The sequence below is a fragment of the Pan troglodytes genome, chromosome 10 (genome assembly GCF_028858775.2).
Source record: "Pan troglodytes isolate AG18354 chromosome 10, NHGRI_mPanTro3-v2.0_pri, whole genome shotgun sequence".
Lineage (NCBI taxonomy): Eukaryota > Metazoa > Chordata > Mammalia > Primates > Hominidae > Pan > Pan troglodytes.
In genome coordinates this window covers 110,171,712-110,190,187 of record NC_072408.2, presented here as the reverse complement: position 1 = coordinate 110,190,187, position 18,476 = coordinate 110,171,712, and the positions used below count along the sequence as shown (strand labels likewise).

At 38.3% G+C, this 18,476-nt stretch overlaps 1 protein-coding gene across 13 annotated transcripts in view; it reads left to right on the top strand.

The window, feature by feature from the left end:
- Positions 1–18,476, top strand: part of C12H12orf42 (chromosome 12 C12orf42 homolog) — a 196,280-nt gene that overhangs the window by 125,048 nt on the left and 52,756 nt on the right. For 11 of the 13 annotated variants that reach the window (XM_054664622.1, XM_063786013.1, XM_063786016.1 and 8 more), the window contains one exon: positions 1,358–1,469. The exons of 1 other annotated variant lie outside the window; for it this stretch is intronic. In XM_054664622.1, coding sequence (XP_054520597.1) covers positions 1,358–1,469 — 112 coding nt within the window. Of the gene's footprint in view, positions 1–1,357; positions 1,470–1,868; positions 1,967–18,476 lie in introns of those variants that run through there. One more of the 13 variants, XM_016924064.2, reaches the window with a different exon arrangement.

The following is an 18,476-nucleotide window of genomic DNA, read 5'->3' as shown; positions in this document are numbered from 1 at the left end:
GATCAAATGATAATTCTATTTTAAGTTCTTTGAGAAAGTGCCATACTGCTTTCCACAATGGCTGAACTAAATTACACTCCCATCAGCAGTGTATAAGTGTTCTCTTTCCTCTGCAATCTTGCATCTGTTATTCTTTGACATTTAGTAATAGCCATTCTAACTGGTGTGAGATGGTATTTCATTGTGGTTTTGATTTGCATTTCTCTAATGATTAGTGATGTTGAGCATTTTTTCATGTGCTTGTTGGCCACATGTATGTCTTATTTTGAAAAGTTTCTGTTCAGGTCCTTTGTCCACTTTTTAATGGTGTTGTTTGTTTTTTGCTTGTAAATTTGTTTCAGTTCCTCATAGATTCTGGGTATTAGACCATTGTTGGAAGCATAGTTCGCAAATACTTTCTCCTTTTCTGTAGGTTGTCTGTTTACTCTGTTGATAGTTTCTTTTACTGTGTAGAAGCTATTTAGTTTAATTAGATCCCATTTGTCAATTTTTGTTTTTGTTGCAATTGCTTTTGGTGTCTTTCTCTTGAAATCTTTGCCAAGTCCTATGTCCAGAATGCTATTGCCTAGGTTATCTTTCTGGGTTTTTATAGTTTTAGGTTTTAGAATGAATAGTTTTTGATTTAAATCAAATTGGATCCTTACTTTTGACCTTATTTCATATTATTTATCCAATATCTTTGTAGCTCTTTCTCCTCTTTATTTTCTGTTTTTGCCATTTCAAGGTGACAAAGCTTGATTTAAGAGCCTCTTCTCCCCCACCTTCTGACACCCTTCCCTATCACCTGCCTCTCCATTCTTTCACACACTGGCTGTTCCCAGTGCTTGGAATGACTCTCAACCAAGACCTCACATGGCTACTCCATCTGAGCCTGTGAATCTTTGTTTTCATGTCACCCTGTATGAAAATGTATCACCCTGTATGAAAATGTATCTCTTATTTTATGTTTTTCATCTTAGCAATAGAAAAATCACCATCCAATCTATTGTAGATATATTTGTTTTTTTTTGTCACTCTCCACTAATACGTCAATTTCGTGAGGGCAGAGACTTCTCCTCTTGTATCCCCACTGTCTAGAATAATATCTAGCATATAGTGTAACTGAATAAGATTTTTTCAAAGAACAAATAATTAAGTTAATTAGCCTCTTTAATGAATACATAAGAGGAATGTGCATGTAAAGGTAACTAGAGTTAACTGTGATTGTTTTCAGGATTGTTTCATTTAAAGAATAAAGAAACAAAAATATTTTAAAAATATCACTCACTTTAGGGAAGTAAGAGTGCTAGGTGGCATGAATTATTTTGGAGCCATTGACCTAATTTTTTTGTGTGTATTTTTCTCCTCTATCTTACAGCACATCCCTTGTTATGAAAGAACTTCAGTACCCTGCTCCAGATTCATTAATCACATGAAGAATTTCTCTGAATCTCCTAAATTTTGTAGTCTACACTTTCTGAATTTTCCAGGTAAATTAAGACATAATCCCAAGACAGACCAGAGTTTCCAAAGAAACTCTGGAATATGTACAGGTAATAATCATAAAGATTGTATTGAAGAACAGTTGTGCTATGTTTCAAAATGGCAACAAAAGAGGGAATTCATTGGCTCATGAATTAGTAAATCCAAAGATGGACTGGCTTAGGGCATGGCTGGATCCAATGTTCACCAATAATATCATGATTAATTTCATTTTATTAATTTCCCCGTTGTCTTCACTAAGTTGGGTTTGTTTTCAAAAAGGGTAGCAATAACATGCCCTGGCAGCTATAGGCATATTCGATTCTTAGAGCTTGTAATTTCAAAAGTACAGAAACCCTCTTCTTTCATTCATCTAGAACAGTCTCTACTGCTTATCCAATGGCTCTAATTGGCCAGACTTTGGTCTTATGTTCACCCCTGGAATCCAGGTAGCTGGGAGAATGGAATACACCAGTCAACATTTGCTACTTCTGTGGCAGGGGAGGTAGGCCACTTGATTGACTGCTGCACTTAAATTACACAAAATGTGTGGGTGTGTGTGTGTGTGTGAGAGAGAGAGAAAGAGAAAGAGAGAAAGGCAGATAAAGAGAGAGAATAGTAGAAGGATGATTTCCCTAAATAAATTGATATAGGACAAGCAAAAGAACATCATTTTGTGTCAAGCCCAAAAGATATATAATTGTATTAGTTATATTCCCCATAACATTGTCACCATAGATGATTTTGACAACCTGCGACTGTCCATAAACTCCATTTTTAGGACCATTCACTGACCTGAAAGGATATATTTAAATGTGCCTGTCCAATTTACTACCTAAGAGATAATGAAGTTTTTAGGACAACTGATAAAGCAGGTAACTGCTACATTTTCATTTGAACAACGCATTATTTTGAATGTGTTTATTCATTCACTTATATTTATATGCTAATAAAATTCATTACATATGTATTCATATCAGGGCCATTGAAAGGTTTTATTGATTTTATAATGGTTTCAAACTCTTGGAGTAATGTAATTTTAATGAGTTTTTTGAGAATCATATTGTGGTACACACTCAAATTCTACTTAAAAAGAACTGAAAATTTTTTTGGGGGGGAATAATACATTTACATGGTTCAAAAACTAAAAATATAAAGAGGTATATAGTAGACAGTCTTTTTCTTACTTCTGCTCCAATCTGCCTCATTCCCCTTTCTCCCATGGGAAAACACTTTTACTGTTTTCTTGAGAATCCTTCAATATTTTCTCTCAGCAAAAAAGTGTGTTTATGAGCAAATGAAAGTGTACAGGTGAGCAGCAGTATTCTGCACCTCAGTCTTCACTTATCACTGTATCTTGGAGCTCTTCCCACGTCAGTGCATTGAGTGCTTTCTCATTCATTTTTCTTTTTTTTTTCTTTCTTTATTTTCTTTTTTTTTTATTTCCATAGGTTTTTGGGGAACAGGTGGTGTTTGGTTACATGAGTAAGTTCTTTAGTGGTGATTTGTGAGATTTTGGTGCACCCATCATCAGAGTATTATACACTGAACCCAATTTGTAGGCTTTTATCCCTTATCCACTTCCTACTATTTCCCCTGAATCCTCAAAGTCCCTTTATCATTCTTATGCCATAGCATCCTCATAGCTTAGCTTCCACTTATGAGTGAGAACATACGATGTTTGGTTTTCCATTCCTGAGTTACTTCACTTAGAATAATAGTCTCCATTCCCATCCAGGTTGCTGTGAATGCTATTAATTCATTCCTTTTTATGGCTGAGTAGTATTCCATCATATATATATCACGGTTTATCCACCCGTTGATTGATGGACATTTGGGCTGGTTCCACATTTTTGCAACTGTGAATTGTGCTTATATAAACAAGCATGTCCAAGAATCTTTTTCATATAATGACTTCTTTTCCTATGGGTAGATACCCAGTAGTGAGATTGCTGAATCAAATGGTAGTTCTACTTTTAGTTCTTTAAAGAATCTCCACACTGTTTTCCATAGCGGTTGCACTAGTTTACTTTCCCACCAGCAGTGTAGAAGTGTTCTCTTTTCACCACATCCATACCAAAATCTATTATTTTTTGATTATGGCCATTCTTGTGGGAGTAAGGTGGTATCGCATTGTGGTTTTGATTTGGATTTCCCTGATTATTAGTGATGTTGAGCATTTTTTCATATGTTTGTTGGCCATTTGTATCTCTTTTGAGAATTGTCTATTCATGTCCCTAGCCCACTTCTTGATGGGATTGTTTTTTTCTTGCTAATTTGTTTGAGTTTGTTTTAGATTCTGGATATTAGTCCTTTGTCAGTTGTATAGATTGTGAAGATTTTCTCCCATTCTGTGGGTTGTCTGTTTACTCTGCTGACTTTTCGTTTTGCCACGCAAAAGCTTTTAGTTTAATTAAGTTCTACCTATTTATCTTTGTTTTTATTGCATTTGCTTTTGGGTTCTTGGTCATGAAATCCTTGCTTAAGCCAATGTCTAGAAGGGTTTTTCCAATGTTATCTTCTAGAATTTTTATAGTTTTGGGTCTTAGATTTAACTCCTTGATCAATCTTGAGTAGAATTTTGTATAATATGAGAGATGAGGATCCAGTTTCATTCTTCTACATGTGGCTTCCCAATTATCCCAGCACCATTTGTTGAATAGGGTGTCCTTTCCTTACTTTATGTTTTTGTTTGCTTTGTCAAAGATTAGTTGGCTGTAAGTATTTAGGTTTATCACTGGGTTTGCTATTCCGTTCCATTGGTCTATGTGCCTATTTTTATATTAGTACCATGCTGTTTTGGTGACTATGGCCTTACAGTATAGTTTGAAGTTGGGTAATGTAATGCTTCCAGATTTGTTCTTTTTGCTTGGTCTTGCTTTATCTATGCAGGCTCTTTTTTGGTTTCATATGATTTTTCTAGTTCCGTGAAGAATGATGGTGGTATTTTGATGGGAATTGCATTGAATTTGTAGATTGCTTTTGGCGGTATGGTCATTCTCACAGCATTGATTCTGCCCATCCGTGAACATGGGATGTGTTTCCATTTGTTTATATGAACTACAATTTCTTTCAGCAGTATTTTGTAGTTTTCCTTGTAGAGGTCTTTTGCCTCCTTGGTTAGGTATTCCTAAGTATTTTATTTTATTTTTGCAGCTACTGTAAAAAGGGTTGAGTTTTTTATTTGATTCTTAGCTTGGTCACTGTTGGTGTTTAGCAGAGCTACTAATTTGTGTACATTAATTTTGTATCCTGAAACTTTGTTGAATTCGTTTATCACTTCTAGGAGCTTTCTAAAGGAGTCTTTAGGGTTTTCTAAGTATACAATCATATCATCAGCAAACAGCAACAGGTTTGACTTCCTTTTTACTGATTTGGATGCCCTTGATTTATTTCTCTTGTCTGATTGCTCTGGCTAGGACTTCCAGTACTATGTTGAATAGAAGTGTTGAGAGTGGGCATCCTTGTCTTGTTCCAGTTCTCAGAGGGAATACTTTCAACTTTTCCTCGTTCTGTTGTATGTTGGCTGTGAATTTGTCATAGGTAGCTTTTATTACATTGAGGCATGTCACTTGTATGCCAGTTTTGCTGATGGTTTTAATCATAAGGAGATATTGGATTTTGTCAAATGCTTTTTCTGCATCTATTGAGTTTATCATGTGATTTTTGTTTTTAATTCTGTTTATGTGGTGTATCATATTTATTGACTTGCATATCTTAAACCATTCCTGCATCCCTGGTATGAAACCCATTTGATCATGGTGGATTATCTTTTTGATATGCTGTTGGATCTGGTTAGCTAGTATTTTGTTAAGGATTTTTGCATCTATGTTCATCAGGGATATTGGTCTGTATTTTTTTGTTATGCCCTTCCTTTGTTTTCATATTAGGGTGCTACTGGCTTCATAGAATGATTTAGGGAGGATTCCCTCTTTCCGTATCTTGTGGAATACTGTCAATAGGATTGGTACCAATTCTTTGAATGTCTGCTAGAATTTAACTGTGAATCTGCCTGGTTCTGGACTCTTTTTGGCTGGTAATTTTTAAAATATAATTTCAATCTCGCTGCTTGTTATTGTTCTGTTCAGGGTTTCTAATTCTTCCTGATTTAAGCTAGGAGGGTTGTATATTTCTAGGAATGTATCCATCTCCTTTAGGTTTTCTAGTTTATGTAGGTAAAAATGTTCATGCTAGCCTTGAATGATATTTTGTATTTCTCTGATGTTGGTTGTAATATCTCTCATTTTCTTTCCAATTGAGCTTATTTGGATCTTCTCTTCTCTTGATTAATCTTGCTAATGGTCTATTAATTTTATTTATCTTTTCAAAGAACCCACTTTTTGTTCATTTATTTTTATATTTCTTTTTTGTTTCAATTTCATTTAGTTCTGTTCTGATTTTTATTTCCTTTTTTCTGCTGGGTTTGGGTTTGGTTTGTTCTTTTTTCTCTAGTTCCTTGAGGTGTGACCTTAGATTGTCTATTTGTGCTCTTTTAGACTTTTTGATATAGGCATGTAAGAGTATAAACTTTCCTCCTTGCATCATATTTGCTGTATCCAGAGATTTTTATGGGTTGTGTCACTATTATTGTTTAGTTCAAAGAATTTTTAAATTTCTATCGATTTCATTGTTGACCCAATGGTCATTCAGGAGGAGATTATTTAATTTCCATGTATTTGCATGGCTTTGAAAGTTCTTTCTGGAGTTGATTTCCAGTTTTATTCTGCTGTGGTCTGAGAGAGTACTTGATACAATGTAAACTTTCTTAAATGTATTGAGGCTTGTTTTGTGGCCTATCACATGGTCTATCTTGGAGAGAGTTCCATGCACCGATGAATGGAATGTATATTCTGCAGTTGTTGGGTAGAATGTTCTGTAAATATCTGTTAAGTCCATTTGTTCTAGGGTATAGTTTAAATCCATTGTTTCTTTGTTGACTTTCTGCCATGATGGCCCGTCTAGTGCTGTCAGTGGAGTATTGAAATCCTCCACTATTATTTTGTTGCTTTCTATCTCATTTCTTAGATCTAGTAGTAACTGTATTATAAATTTGGGAGCTCCAGTGTCAGGTGCATATATATTTAGGATTATGATATTTTCCTTTGGATAAGACTTTTATTATTACATAATGTCCGTCTTTGTCTTTTTTAAGTGTTGTTGCTTTATTATTTATTTTGTCTGATATAACAATAACTACTTCTGTTTGCTTTTGGTGTTCATTTGTATGGAATGTCTTTCCACCCATTTACCTTAAGTTTATGTGAGTCCTATGTGTCAGGGGAGTCTCTTGAAGGCAGCAGATACTTGGTTGGTGAATTCTTATCCGTTCTGCAATTCTGTATCTTTTAAGTGGAGCATTTATGCAATTTACTTTCAATGTCAGTATTGAGATGTGAGGTACTAATCCATTAATCGTGCTATTCATTGCCTGTATACCTTGGTCTTTTTAAATTGTATTTTTGTTTTATAGTTCCTATGAGATTTATGCTTTAAAGAGGTCCTGTTTTGATGTTTCCAGGATTTCTTTCAAGATTTAGAGCTCCTTTTAGCAGTTTAGTGCTGGCTTGTTAGTGGCAAATTACCTCAGCATTTGTTTGTCTGAAAAGGAGTGTATCTTTCCTTTATTTATGAAGCTTAGTTTCACTGGATCCAAAATTCTTGGCTGATAATTGTTTTGTTTAGGGAGGCTGAAGAAAGGTCTCCAATCCATTCTGGCTTGTCAGGTTTCTGCTGAGAAATCCGCTGTTAATCTGACAGGTTTTCCTTCATAGGGTACCTGGTGCTTTTGCCTCATGGCTCTTATGATTCTTTCCTTCATCTTGACTTTAGGTAACCTAATGACAATGTGCCTAGGTGATGATCTTTTCACAATGAATTTCCCAGGTGTTCTCTGAGCTTCTTGTATTTGGATGTCTAGGTCTCTAGCAAGGCCGGGGAAGAGTTCCTCAGTTATTCCCCCAGATATGTTTTCCAAACTTTTAGATTTCTCTTCTTCCTCAGGAACACCAATATCCTTAGGTTTGGTCATTTAACATAATCCCAAACTTCTTGGAGGTGTTGTTCATTTTCTAAAATTCTTTTTTTTGTTGTCTTTTTTGGATTGGGTTAATTTGAAAACCTTGTCTTCGAACTCTGAAGTTCTTGCTTCTGCTGTTTTTGATTCTATTGCTGAGACTTTCCAGAAGCTTTTGCATTTCTCTAAGTGTGTCCTTTATTTCATGAAGTTGTGATTTTTTTCTTACACTATCTATTTCACTGAGGGTTTCTCCCTTCATTTCTTATATCATGTTTTCAATTTCCTTAAATTGGATTTCACCTTTTTCTGGTGCTCCTTAATTGACCTTCTGAATTATTTTTCAGGTAAATAAGGGATTTGTTTTTTGGTTTGGATCCATTGCTGGTGAGCTAGTGTGATTTTTTTGGGGGGTGGTAAAGAACCTTGTCTTGTCATATTACCAGAATTGTTTTTCTGTTTCCTTCTCATTTGGGTAGGCTATGTCAGAGGGAAGATCTGGGGTTCAAGGCTGCTGTTCAGATTAAATTGTTCCATGGGGTGTTCCCTTGATGTAGTACTCTCCCCCTTTTCCTGGCAATGTGGCTTCCTGAGAGCTGAGCTGTAGTGATTGTTACTTCTCTTCTGGATCTAGCCACCCAGCAGGGCTACCAGGCTCCAGGCTGGTAATAAGGGTTGTCTACACAGAGTCCTGTGATGTGAACCTTTTGCAAATCTCTTAGCTGTGGAAACCAGCACCTACTCCAGTGGAGGTGGCAGGGGGGTAAAATGGACTCTGTGAGAATCCTTAATTTTGGTTGTTTAATGCACTGTTTTTGTGCTGGTTGGCCTCCTGCCAGGAAGCGGCACTTTCAAGAGGGTATCAGCTGTGGTAGTATAGTGAGGATCAGGCAGTAGGTGGGGGCTCTAGAACTCCCAGGAGAATATGATTTTGTCTTCAGCTACCAGGGTGGGTAGGGAAGGACCATCAGGTTGGGGAAGGGTTAGGTGTGTCTGAACTCAGACTCCCCTTGGGTGAGTCTTTCTGCAGCTGCTGTGGGGGATGGGGGTGTGATTCCCAGGTCAATGGAGTTATATTCCCAGGAAGATTATGGCTGCCTCTGCTGTGTCATGCAGGTAGTCAGGGAAGTGGGGGAAAGCTGGCAGTCACAGTACTCACCCAGCTCCCATGCAACACAAAAGGCTAATCTCACTCCCACCATAGGTACCAAGTTTGTTTCTAGGCAGTGGGTGAGCAGGGCTGAGAACTTTCCCTGGACTAGCAGCCTCTCAACTGAGAAAGCACTTAGGGCTTTTGCACCTCCCTGCCTGTTGAGTCTACTGGATTCCCCTCCTCTGAGTTCTGGCCAGGAGATTTCGCATTGGGTTGGAATTGCTACAAAGTTCAGATGGAGGTTTCCTTCTCCCTGTGGTCTTTTCCCAGTACCTCTGGCAGCCCTCCCCAAGGACCCTTGTGAGGCAAGTCAGAAATTGCTTCCCAGGGACCTAGAGAGCCCACAGGGCTTTTCCTGCTGCTTCCTCTACCCCTGTATTTCACTCGGCTCTCTAAATTGACTCAGCTCCAGGTAAGGTCAAATCCTTTTCCCTTAATCTAGACCTTCAGGTTCCCCAGTGAGGGTGTGTGTTCGGGGGCAGATAATACCCCTTTCCCACTTTCACAACTTGGGCACTCACTGTCTCCTGGGTCCTGCAGGAGGAAACCACTTTCTTCATAGGGTCTGTGGATTCTTTTGGCTTTCCTGGTATATTTCTGCAGTAGCTCTGGAGTAAAAGTTCATGATATAAGTCTCCACATGCTGCTCTGTCTGTCCCAGTGAGAGCTGCAATCTTGTCCTGCCTCCATACAACATTTTTTTCCCCCAGATCCCTGTTAAAGGCTTGCAGTTGGAAACTCAAATGGTGCAAGAGTATAAACTGGTACTGGAATCCAGAGCCTCATTCATTTTCCTCACAACTTCAGAGTAATATATTTTATGGATATACTTTAACTTATTTAGCTTGTGCCCTTTGATGAGCATTAGTGATTCCCCCAAAGGGCCCAATAAAATCATATGAATTTCATATTTCACGGCTCTGATGGCACATATTAAAAGTTGATTTTGACCTATCCTGCTTTTGATAGTTTTATGGAAAGAGTAATTTAGGCTTATTTCCAGCCTACTGTGGTAACTCAATAAAAGTAAATGCCAACTTCTTTATTCTTTTAAAAACACAGTGGAGGAACAGAGAAAATAATTGCCACTATCACTAGCTGAAAAATATGTGACTTCAAGATTTGGTATACTAGGATCTTGAGAGTTGAGATTATGGGTATAACTTTGAGAAATAACATAGTTTATAATTACATGATTTGCTCTGATAGCCCTAAATTCCTTGATATTTGACTTAGATTTGGAGACATGAAGCCATTAGGCATGCTGGGATTGAGGAGGCACTGATGGGAGGGACTAGGAAGACAATAGAAACCCTCCAGAATGAGGGACTCACTTAGTTGGAGGTAGGAGTCATCCTTAGGACAGATGAGCAGCATTGTGGTTCTGGGAGCCATATCTGGATAGGAGCAGAGCCCTGCTAGTAGGTGGTGATTAGGGTTGAGCACCTGGGAATGGAGAAGAGCCATAGCTAGGTTGGTTGCTAGGCAATGGGAACCATTAATTTTTTTTTTTTTTTTAAGTTTTGCCCCTTCATCCGCTGTCTCTAACTCCTGCTAGATATGATCAAGTTGCATGGGAGTGATGTAATTTGATCATATCTAGCAGCAGTTAGAGACAGTGGTTGAAGGGGCAAGGCTGTAGGTAGGAAAACTACTTTTGGAGCTATTACAATCATCTAAGTAAAAAACAACAAGGGCATGGATATGGCAGTAAGGTAAAGGGGATGATTAGGAGAACTACTTAGGAGGTAATATTCACAGGGCAGGATCATGGGTTAAAGCTGAGGATTCAGGGTGAAGGTCAAGTTGGGGAAGGGCTTACATATTCATTAAGTCATTCAACAAAGAACAACTGATCACCTGTTAAACGACTGGCACCATGCTAGTTTCTGGAAACACAGAAGTGAGTAAGAGATGGGTTCCTGCCCTCTTGGAATATGCCCTTTGAGGAAGGCAACAATTAATAACTAAATAATAAATAAGCAAGATTATTACAGATTATAATGAAAGCTATGAAAAAAGAGATGGATGAATTGTCTCATGCCCCTTCATAATCCACCCCTTCTCTACCCCAGTCCTGACAAATGCTGATTTGTTTTATGCCCTTCTGATCTTACCTTTTCCAGTAAGTCATGTAAATGAAACTATACAACATGTAATTTCTTAAATCAAACGTCTCATTTAGTGTAATGCATCCTTGTATATATATATATATTCATAGTCCTTTTTATGGCTAAGTGGTCGTCCATTGTATGAATTCACTACAGTTTGTTTATTTGTCAGCTGAAGAATATTTGGGTTGTTTCAGTTTTTGTAAAACTTTTTGGAGAGTTCATTGAGGTGATGAAATGTTCTATAGCTTAATTTTGATAATGGTTACAAATCTGTGTGTTTGATGAAACACATATAGCTGGGAATTAAAAAGAGTGAATTTTACTCTACAAATTACACTTCAATGAACCAGATCTTTAAAAGATATATACCTTAGACTTCTTTTAAAAAGGTAAGAAAAAGTTAAAAAAAATAGATTATTGAATGAGAATAACCCAAGATTGAAGAGGATTGGGGCCATTTAAGATATGGAGGTCAGGGAAGAACTCTGAGGAATTGACGTTTGGCCGGAGAGACAAGATGTGTGTATTTATGTGTCTAAAAATTAGAAAAGAGACCAGTGTGGCCAGAAGAAGCAAAAGAGTAGTGTGATTTGAGATTAAGAGTCAAGTAGGGTCCAGACTATGAAGAACTTTCTAGGTTACAATGGGGAGTTTTGGATTTATTCTGGGCTCAGTGGGAGATTATTCAAGATTTTAGGTAGAGCTGTACCACTTCTTATTTACTTTAAAATATGATCACACTGTTGTTGTTTGGATAATTAATTGTAGGGGGAACAAGTGAGGAAGCAGGGAGTTCACAGTAAAAGTCCAAGTGAGAGATAAAGAAGAACCTGATGATGGTAATGACAGATGGGAATGAGTGGGTGAAGGATGGAGACAATTTTTAGATGGATAAAACCAGTAAACTTCACTAATGATTAAGATATTTAGATAAGGGTGAGGTAGGCATTCACAATAATTCTTGAGGTTTTTGTTTGTTTGTTTGTTTGTTTTTGTTTGAAACAATATGGGTGATGGTGATGGTACTGCCATTTACTGGGTTGGAGAATTGTTAGGCGAGGACCAGTTTTAGAAAGAAACATATAGAGTAGAATAAGACTTATGTCTTCTATGGACTCAGTCACAAAGTCTGGGGGGTTTTTGGAGATTGCTATCTTGATTAACTTGGATGAATTGCTCTTACTCCTGAAATGGCTTATTCCAGATGCTGCCCTTGAATAACTCCAGTCATCTCATATCCCTGGGATCTCTCTATTCTTCTCAGGACTTGATTAAGTAAAATGCCACAAAATTGCAAAAATGTCCATGATAATTCATTGGCCTCTTGAATGTCACTCTTCCCATTAAGAGGTGGAGTTTATTGCTCTATCCTTTGGATTTCAGCTTGACCACATGACTTGTTCTGGCTAATGAAACATTAAAACATATTACATAAGTAGGTAATTTAAAAGTATTGGGGTTTGCCCTCTTGCTGATGGGAACCCTTACGTCATTCTATGAATGAGCCTAAGATGATGAGAAACATGGAGTCGTCACCCCAAATGACAGCAGACATGTGAGTGAAGCCCCTACTGTACCAACCAGTCTACCAATTTTTATACATACAAGGGTGGTCATCCTAAAATATCCAGCTTAAGATGAGCAGACTCAGAGCAGAACACCCCAGTCAACCGACAGAATCTTGGAAAATAATAATTTTAAAAAGTTATGTTTTAGAATGGTTTATTACACAGCAAACGCTAATTGATAACACCACCTAGAGTTTCAGTGGTGGTAACCAACCTCAGGCTTACTGCTGCCTAAATTTATTCTATGAATAACGTTGTTACTTGGCCTTATTTGTAAATGAATGCTACAGCAAATATAGCACCTGGCTGAACTGGCCAATGAAAGGGGTTAAAACTGATCCACAAAAGAAACTTGGAGTTTTTGGTGAAGACTGACTCCATGTTATTCCCTCATCAGTGGAGCATCAGCCCCTCATTTTTCTCTCCTAGTTATGATCATGATGTCAGATGCCAGGCCCAGTATGATGGCAATGATCAAAGAAGGAGTTTTCGGAGTCCCAAATGGATGAGCAACTGGGACCTTGCCTGCAGCAGACAGATGGAGCATTCCTCTTATAACATACTTAACTCTTTGGTTAAAAGCAACAAATATGGATTTACTTAAAATAACAAGTAGGGATTAGATTGCTATTTTTGCATTAAAAAAACCACCCCATGTGGCATGAAGAGAACAGAAAATGGAACATTATAAAGCTACATCTCATTTCTTTTTATTATTATTATTTTATTTTATTATTATTATACTTTAAGTTTTAGGGTACATGTGCACAATGTGCAGGTTAGTTACATATGTATACATGTGCCATGCCGGTGTGCTGCACCCATTAACTCGTCATTTAGCATTAGGTATATCTCCTAATGCTATCCCTCCCCCCTCCCCCCACCCCACAACAGTCCCCAGAGTGTGATGTTCCCCTTCCTGTGTCCATGTGTTCTCATTGTTCAATTCCCACCTATGAGTGAGAACATGAGGTGTTTGGTTTTTTGTCCTTGCGATAGTTTACTGAGAATGATGATTTCCAATTTCATCCATGTCCCTACAAAGGACATGAACTCATCATTTTTTATGGCTGCATAGTATTCCATGGTGTATATAGTATTCCATGGTGTATATGTGCCACTCTACAATGAACTCAAACAAATTTACAAGAAAAAAACAAACAACCCCATCAAAAAGGGGATGAAGGACATGAACAGACACTTCTCAAAAGAAGACATTTATGCAGCCAAAAAACACGTGAAAAAATGCTCACCATCACTGGCCATCAGAGAAATGCAAATCAAAACCACAATGAGATACCATCTCACACCAGTTAGAATGGCAATCATTAAAAAGTCAGGAAACAACGGGTGCTGGAGAGGATGTGGAGAAATAGGAACATTTTTACACTGTTGGTGGGACTGTAAACTAGTTCAACCATTGTGGAAGTCAGTGTGGCGATTCCTCAGGGATCTAGAACTAGAAATACCATTTGACCCAGCCATCCCATTACTGGGTATATACCCAAAGGACTATAAATCATGCTGCTATAAAGACACATGCACACGTATGTTTATTGTGGCACTATTCACAATAGCAAAGACTTGGAACCAACCCAAATGTCCAACAGTGATAGACTGGATTAAGCTACATCTAATTTCTTCCAGCTGAACAGAAGTTAACAAAGGAGACCATTTTGCCTAATACACCTGAATAGATACAGACATTCTAGTGGGCATGTTTAAAGAGGTTCCTGTTTGTTTGTGACTTAGAATTAAGATCTGAGCTAGAGTAAAAAGTTATGGAGTCATCAGGAGATGATAAGCAATTCTTGAGAGTGGATGAGATGATCAAGAGAAGGGAGGAGGCATAAAAGGGAGGAAGCTGAGAAGCCATGTGACCTAGAAAGGTAGGGAAGGAACAGAAACTAACAGGAGGCATTGTGGTTAGAAGCTCCCAGTCAGGAGTTAGACTTTTAAGTTTGAATTCCTAATTAGCCATTGACTTTGGGCTTAATGTCTCTGCACTTTACTTACCTTGAGTTAAAATGAGGATCATGATAATATCTAACTCCTAGGATTTATTGTGAGAGATGAATGGCACAATATAGTTAAAGTCCTTGAAACAGTGCCTGGCCCATATTTAATGTTCAGTAATTACTAGCGTTATTTTTACTGCATTCAAAGGATTTCATGAGTTTCAAGAAAAGGGAAAGGATAGTTAGCATCCAATACTAAGGGAGGACAATTAAGAAATGTACTAAGAATGCCTATTTGATTTAACAGCTAGGATGTCTTGCTAAAATTGACAAAAACTGTTTTTCTAGAGTCATGGTGCTCAAACTAGGGTGCTGAGATGTGAGGAATGAGGAGGTGGTAAGGCTATTGGGGATCCAGGCCTAGCTCAACCACTGGCTGTGTGACCTTGTACAAACTGTTCAACCTCTCTGGGTTCATCTCCTTGGCTATACAGCAGGAGGAGGTAGAGGAAGAGACTGGATAATCGAATTCCCATTTAAAAAATATTCTTCAGTCAACTGATGAGAACCTGGATGGTCAACAAGCAGAATGTTGTAGAAATGATCATCTTCCTTTCAGATGGGTGGGTCAATGACCAGCCAAAATGTAAGACATCTGACTTCTCATTTTCCTTCATGCTGCTGCCTTCAGAGCCAGATACATACACCAATACAGAAGTATATGCAGACAAGAGTGTACGCATGTATGTGCAAACACACCTACACATACAAACACAAATCACGCTCTTCAGAGATCCATATGGTAAGACTGCTCATAAGCAGATTATGCCACAGACCACAGATTTAGCCAACACTTACTGACAACTTGCTATGTGCTGAGTGCTCTGCTAGGAGCTGGGTATACACAGACATATTGGTCATGGTGATTTTTCTCAAAGGGGGAATACTCTAAGGACAAGGAAGCAGCTGACAACGAGTTCTATGATACAGTTCAACAAATATTTATTATTTTTTAATTTTTATTTGTAATGGGTACATAGTAATCGCACATATTTGAGGGGTACACTGTGATGTTTAATATATGTATTCATTTTGTAATGATACATCAGGGTAATTAGCTTATCCATCACTCAAACATGTATCATTTCTTTGGTGAGAACATTCAGAATCCCCTCTTCTAGTTATTTGATAATATACAATACAATATTGTTAACCATAGGCCAGGCATGGTGGTTCACACCTGAAATCCCAGCACTTTGAGAGACCAACCTGAGAAGATTGCTTCAGCCCAGGAATTTGAGACCAGCCTAGGCAATATAGTGAGACACCATCTCTACAAAACAAAACAAAACAAAACAATATTCTTAACTATAGTTACCCTACAGTGTAATAGAATGCCCCAACTTATTCTTCCTATTTATCTATAATTTTATATGCATTTACCAATCTAACAAATATTTATTAAATGCTGACTCTGCACCAAACACTGTTCTGGGTACTGGAGGCAGCTATAGGAAAAATATGGATAAAGTCTTACAGTGTACAATTATTTCTAAAAGGGAGGCCTCACAAACTTTCAGATTTCTGATGAACCGCATTGATTGTTATCAAACAGTTGATCTCAGAATGTTACCTGGGAGGTCTCCCAGCTTCTGGCCTCAGTCTTTGCAGTAGCATAGGGACCATGACTTGGAGAACATGGGCAGATGGGAGGCTGAAAGGTGAGAGGGGAGCTGAGATCTCTTTTACTTGGGCTAGTCCAATTTCACTTGGAAGCCGTAATTCTCCCTAGAACTGAAAGGCATGTGCTTCTCATGTTTCTAAATGTGCTTTGGGAAGGTTTCTGTGACTGTTATCATACACCATCATTCTACTGGACTAATAGCAGCCTCAGACCAACTCCTTCTTTGAAAAGTCTCACAAATATTGGAGACTGCTGTATTGTAGACCACAGAGGTTTTGTGCAGACGACTCATTGTTGCTTCTCCTAGGTAGAATAAGAAGAGATGAAATGGATTCAAATCATCTTAGTTTGTACACATATACTTCATGCTAGGTTTCAGAATCACATTATAGGCAACGGAAAGCGATGAAGCCTGATTGAGCCTTGCTGGGTAACTCTCTCTCTCTGATTCCCTGAAGATTTCTTTCTCTTTCTTTGGCATATCCAAAGTCTCCCATTCCTCTCACACTAAAGCTTGTGAGAAACCTTTCAGATGCTGACAGGACTCTTTCAGGTTGCTCACCCTCGTGAAGGGCTGGTGGTTCCCACTGGATCCTTGAATATTTCTGTGTCATTCTCACCACTGTCTTGAGAAATGTTTGGAGTGGAATTTTTCCATCCCTCCCGTTGGTGAAAACCACTTTTCATGGGTTGACAGAAATTTGCATTTGGGGGGTAGTTTTTAGCTGTTCAGCTTTTGGGGAGAAGTGATGCAAATACAAACCCGGGGCTTAGTTCTTGGGAAATTCAGGAAGTGTCTCCCAGAGAGGGAGGGGGAGAAAGACAATTGTCAAAGTGCTTCTGCTACTGGCCCTCACATAAACACTCTTTCTCTTTTGTTCCTGCTGGACCCTGAAGAATAAAACTCAAGCACAAAGCAGAAGAGGTACTGGCAAGTGAATGCAGCAGTTTCCTAATCCATGTGGATCAAAACATGCAAGTTTTGATTCTGTAAACCATCTTCCTTAGCATGCTGGATTAATCACATGGATTAATAAAACACAGTCGCCTTCTCTCACTGGTGCCTTCAAGTCTTTGTACTTGCCCCCAACCCTCTTTTTTTTTTTAAATACAGTGGAACTCCATGAGAACAAAAAGGGTGACATTTTCTATGAGTACCATGGCCATCAGTCCATTGGTCCAAACCCTGTGGAAGGTAGGCTGTCTGCATTTCTCAGTGTGCAAAAGTCTTGTTTTGCGCCTTAGGGAAAACTCAAGGTGTCTTTTGGACTCTACATTTTGTGTAGTTTTGCTATGAGTGAAAAGTACCACATTGAGGTTCTTTACTTGCAAACAAAAGCAAAGGCTAAATGAAAGGCATTTAGTACATGGTGATTAGGGCCTTGGTTAGTGAGTATGCATTTGTCTCAACTTTGTTTAGCCTGCTTACCTTTGATAAACCTACACTTCTCTGTTTTTTTGGGACACGACCAGTTGGTCTATGTCTAATTCAACCACAGAAACAACTAACATTCCTTGAACTTGACTATGTGCCAGGTATTGTTATGACACTTTTCCTCAAGTGTCCATTTAATCCTCATAAAAAATCCTATGGCATAGTCATATTATTATCTCCATTTTCTGACAAAATAAGTGGTTGCATTGAGACAATTTAGATCTGGTACCCTTCATAGCCTGTGACTGTAACCCACGCTGCTATTCTTCCATGCCTGAAGCCTGTTTGTTTAAGCCTGTTTAATTGTGCCTTCAACAATTAGATTCATGCTCCCACTCTATGTTTTAATGTTTCTTAGTGCACGGGGACTTTAAAGAGGTAAGATAATATGGTAGATCATTTCCTGTTTCATCCCACAGTTGCTGTTATTCATTAGTTAGAAAACCCTTATTGAAAGCCTCATAGGAAAAAATAATACAGAAGGAGAAAGGGATAGAGGGAGCAACTGAAAATGGGAGAAAAGCAAAGTCTTGAAATATACCAAGATATATGGATACTTTGATATCTGGTACTTGCTTGTTTTAGTGCCATTGTGATAGAGGGAAGGTACTTATTTTTATTTCTTCATAGTCTCTATCCTTCACAGCACCATCCCTCTTTCCTTCCCTCCATAGCGAGAATTCTCTTTTTCTCTTAGCCTACTTGGCCTCTGCTTCAAATTTACAAGTAAAGGAGAATTCTACCCTCACCAGTAAGCTCCTGGGCTCTGCTTCAAATTTACAAGTAAAGGAGAATTCTACCCTCACCAGTAAGCTCCTGGGCTCTGCTTCAAATTTACAAGTAAAGGAGAATTCTACCCTCACCAGTAAGCTCCTTGGCCTTTCTTAGGCAGATCAGGGCAATGGGTAAGTGAAGAAACAGGGAAACAGAGGAACAAGAAAAATTCCAAGAGTAAGAGAAGAAGAATTACAATGTCAAGTGGGGCAAAGAGGAAGGGCAAGGGAGCTTGTGGTGGTAGCTGGGTGAGGATGGGCTCCTGGGAGCTTGGAGCAGGGGAGGATTGTGGAGAGGAAGGGAGGGACAGTTTCTG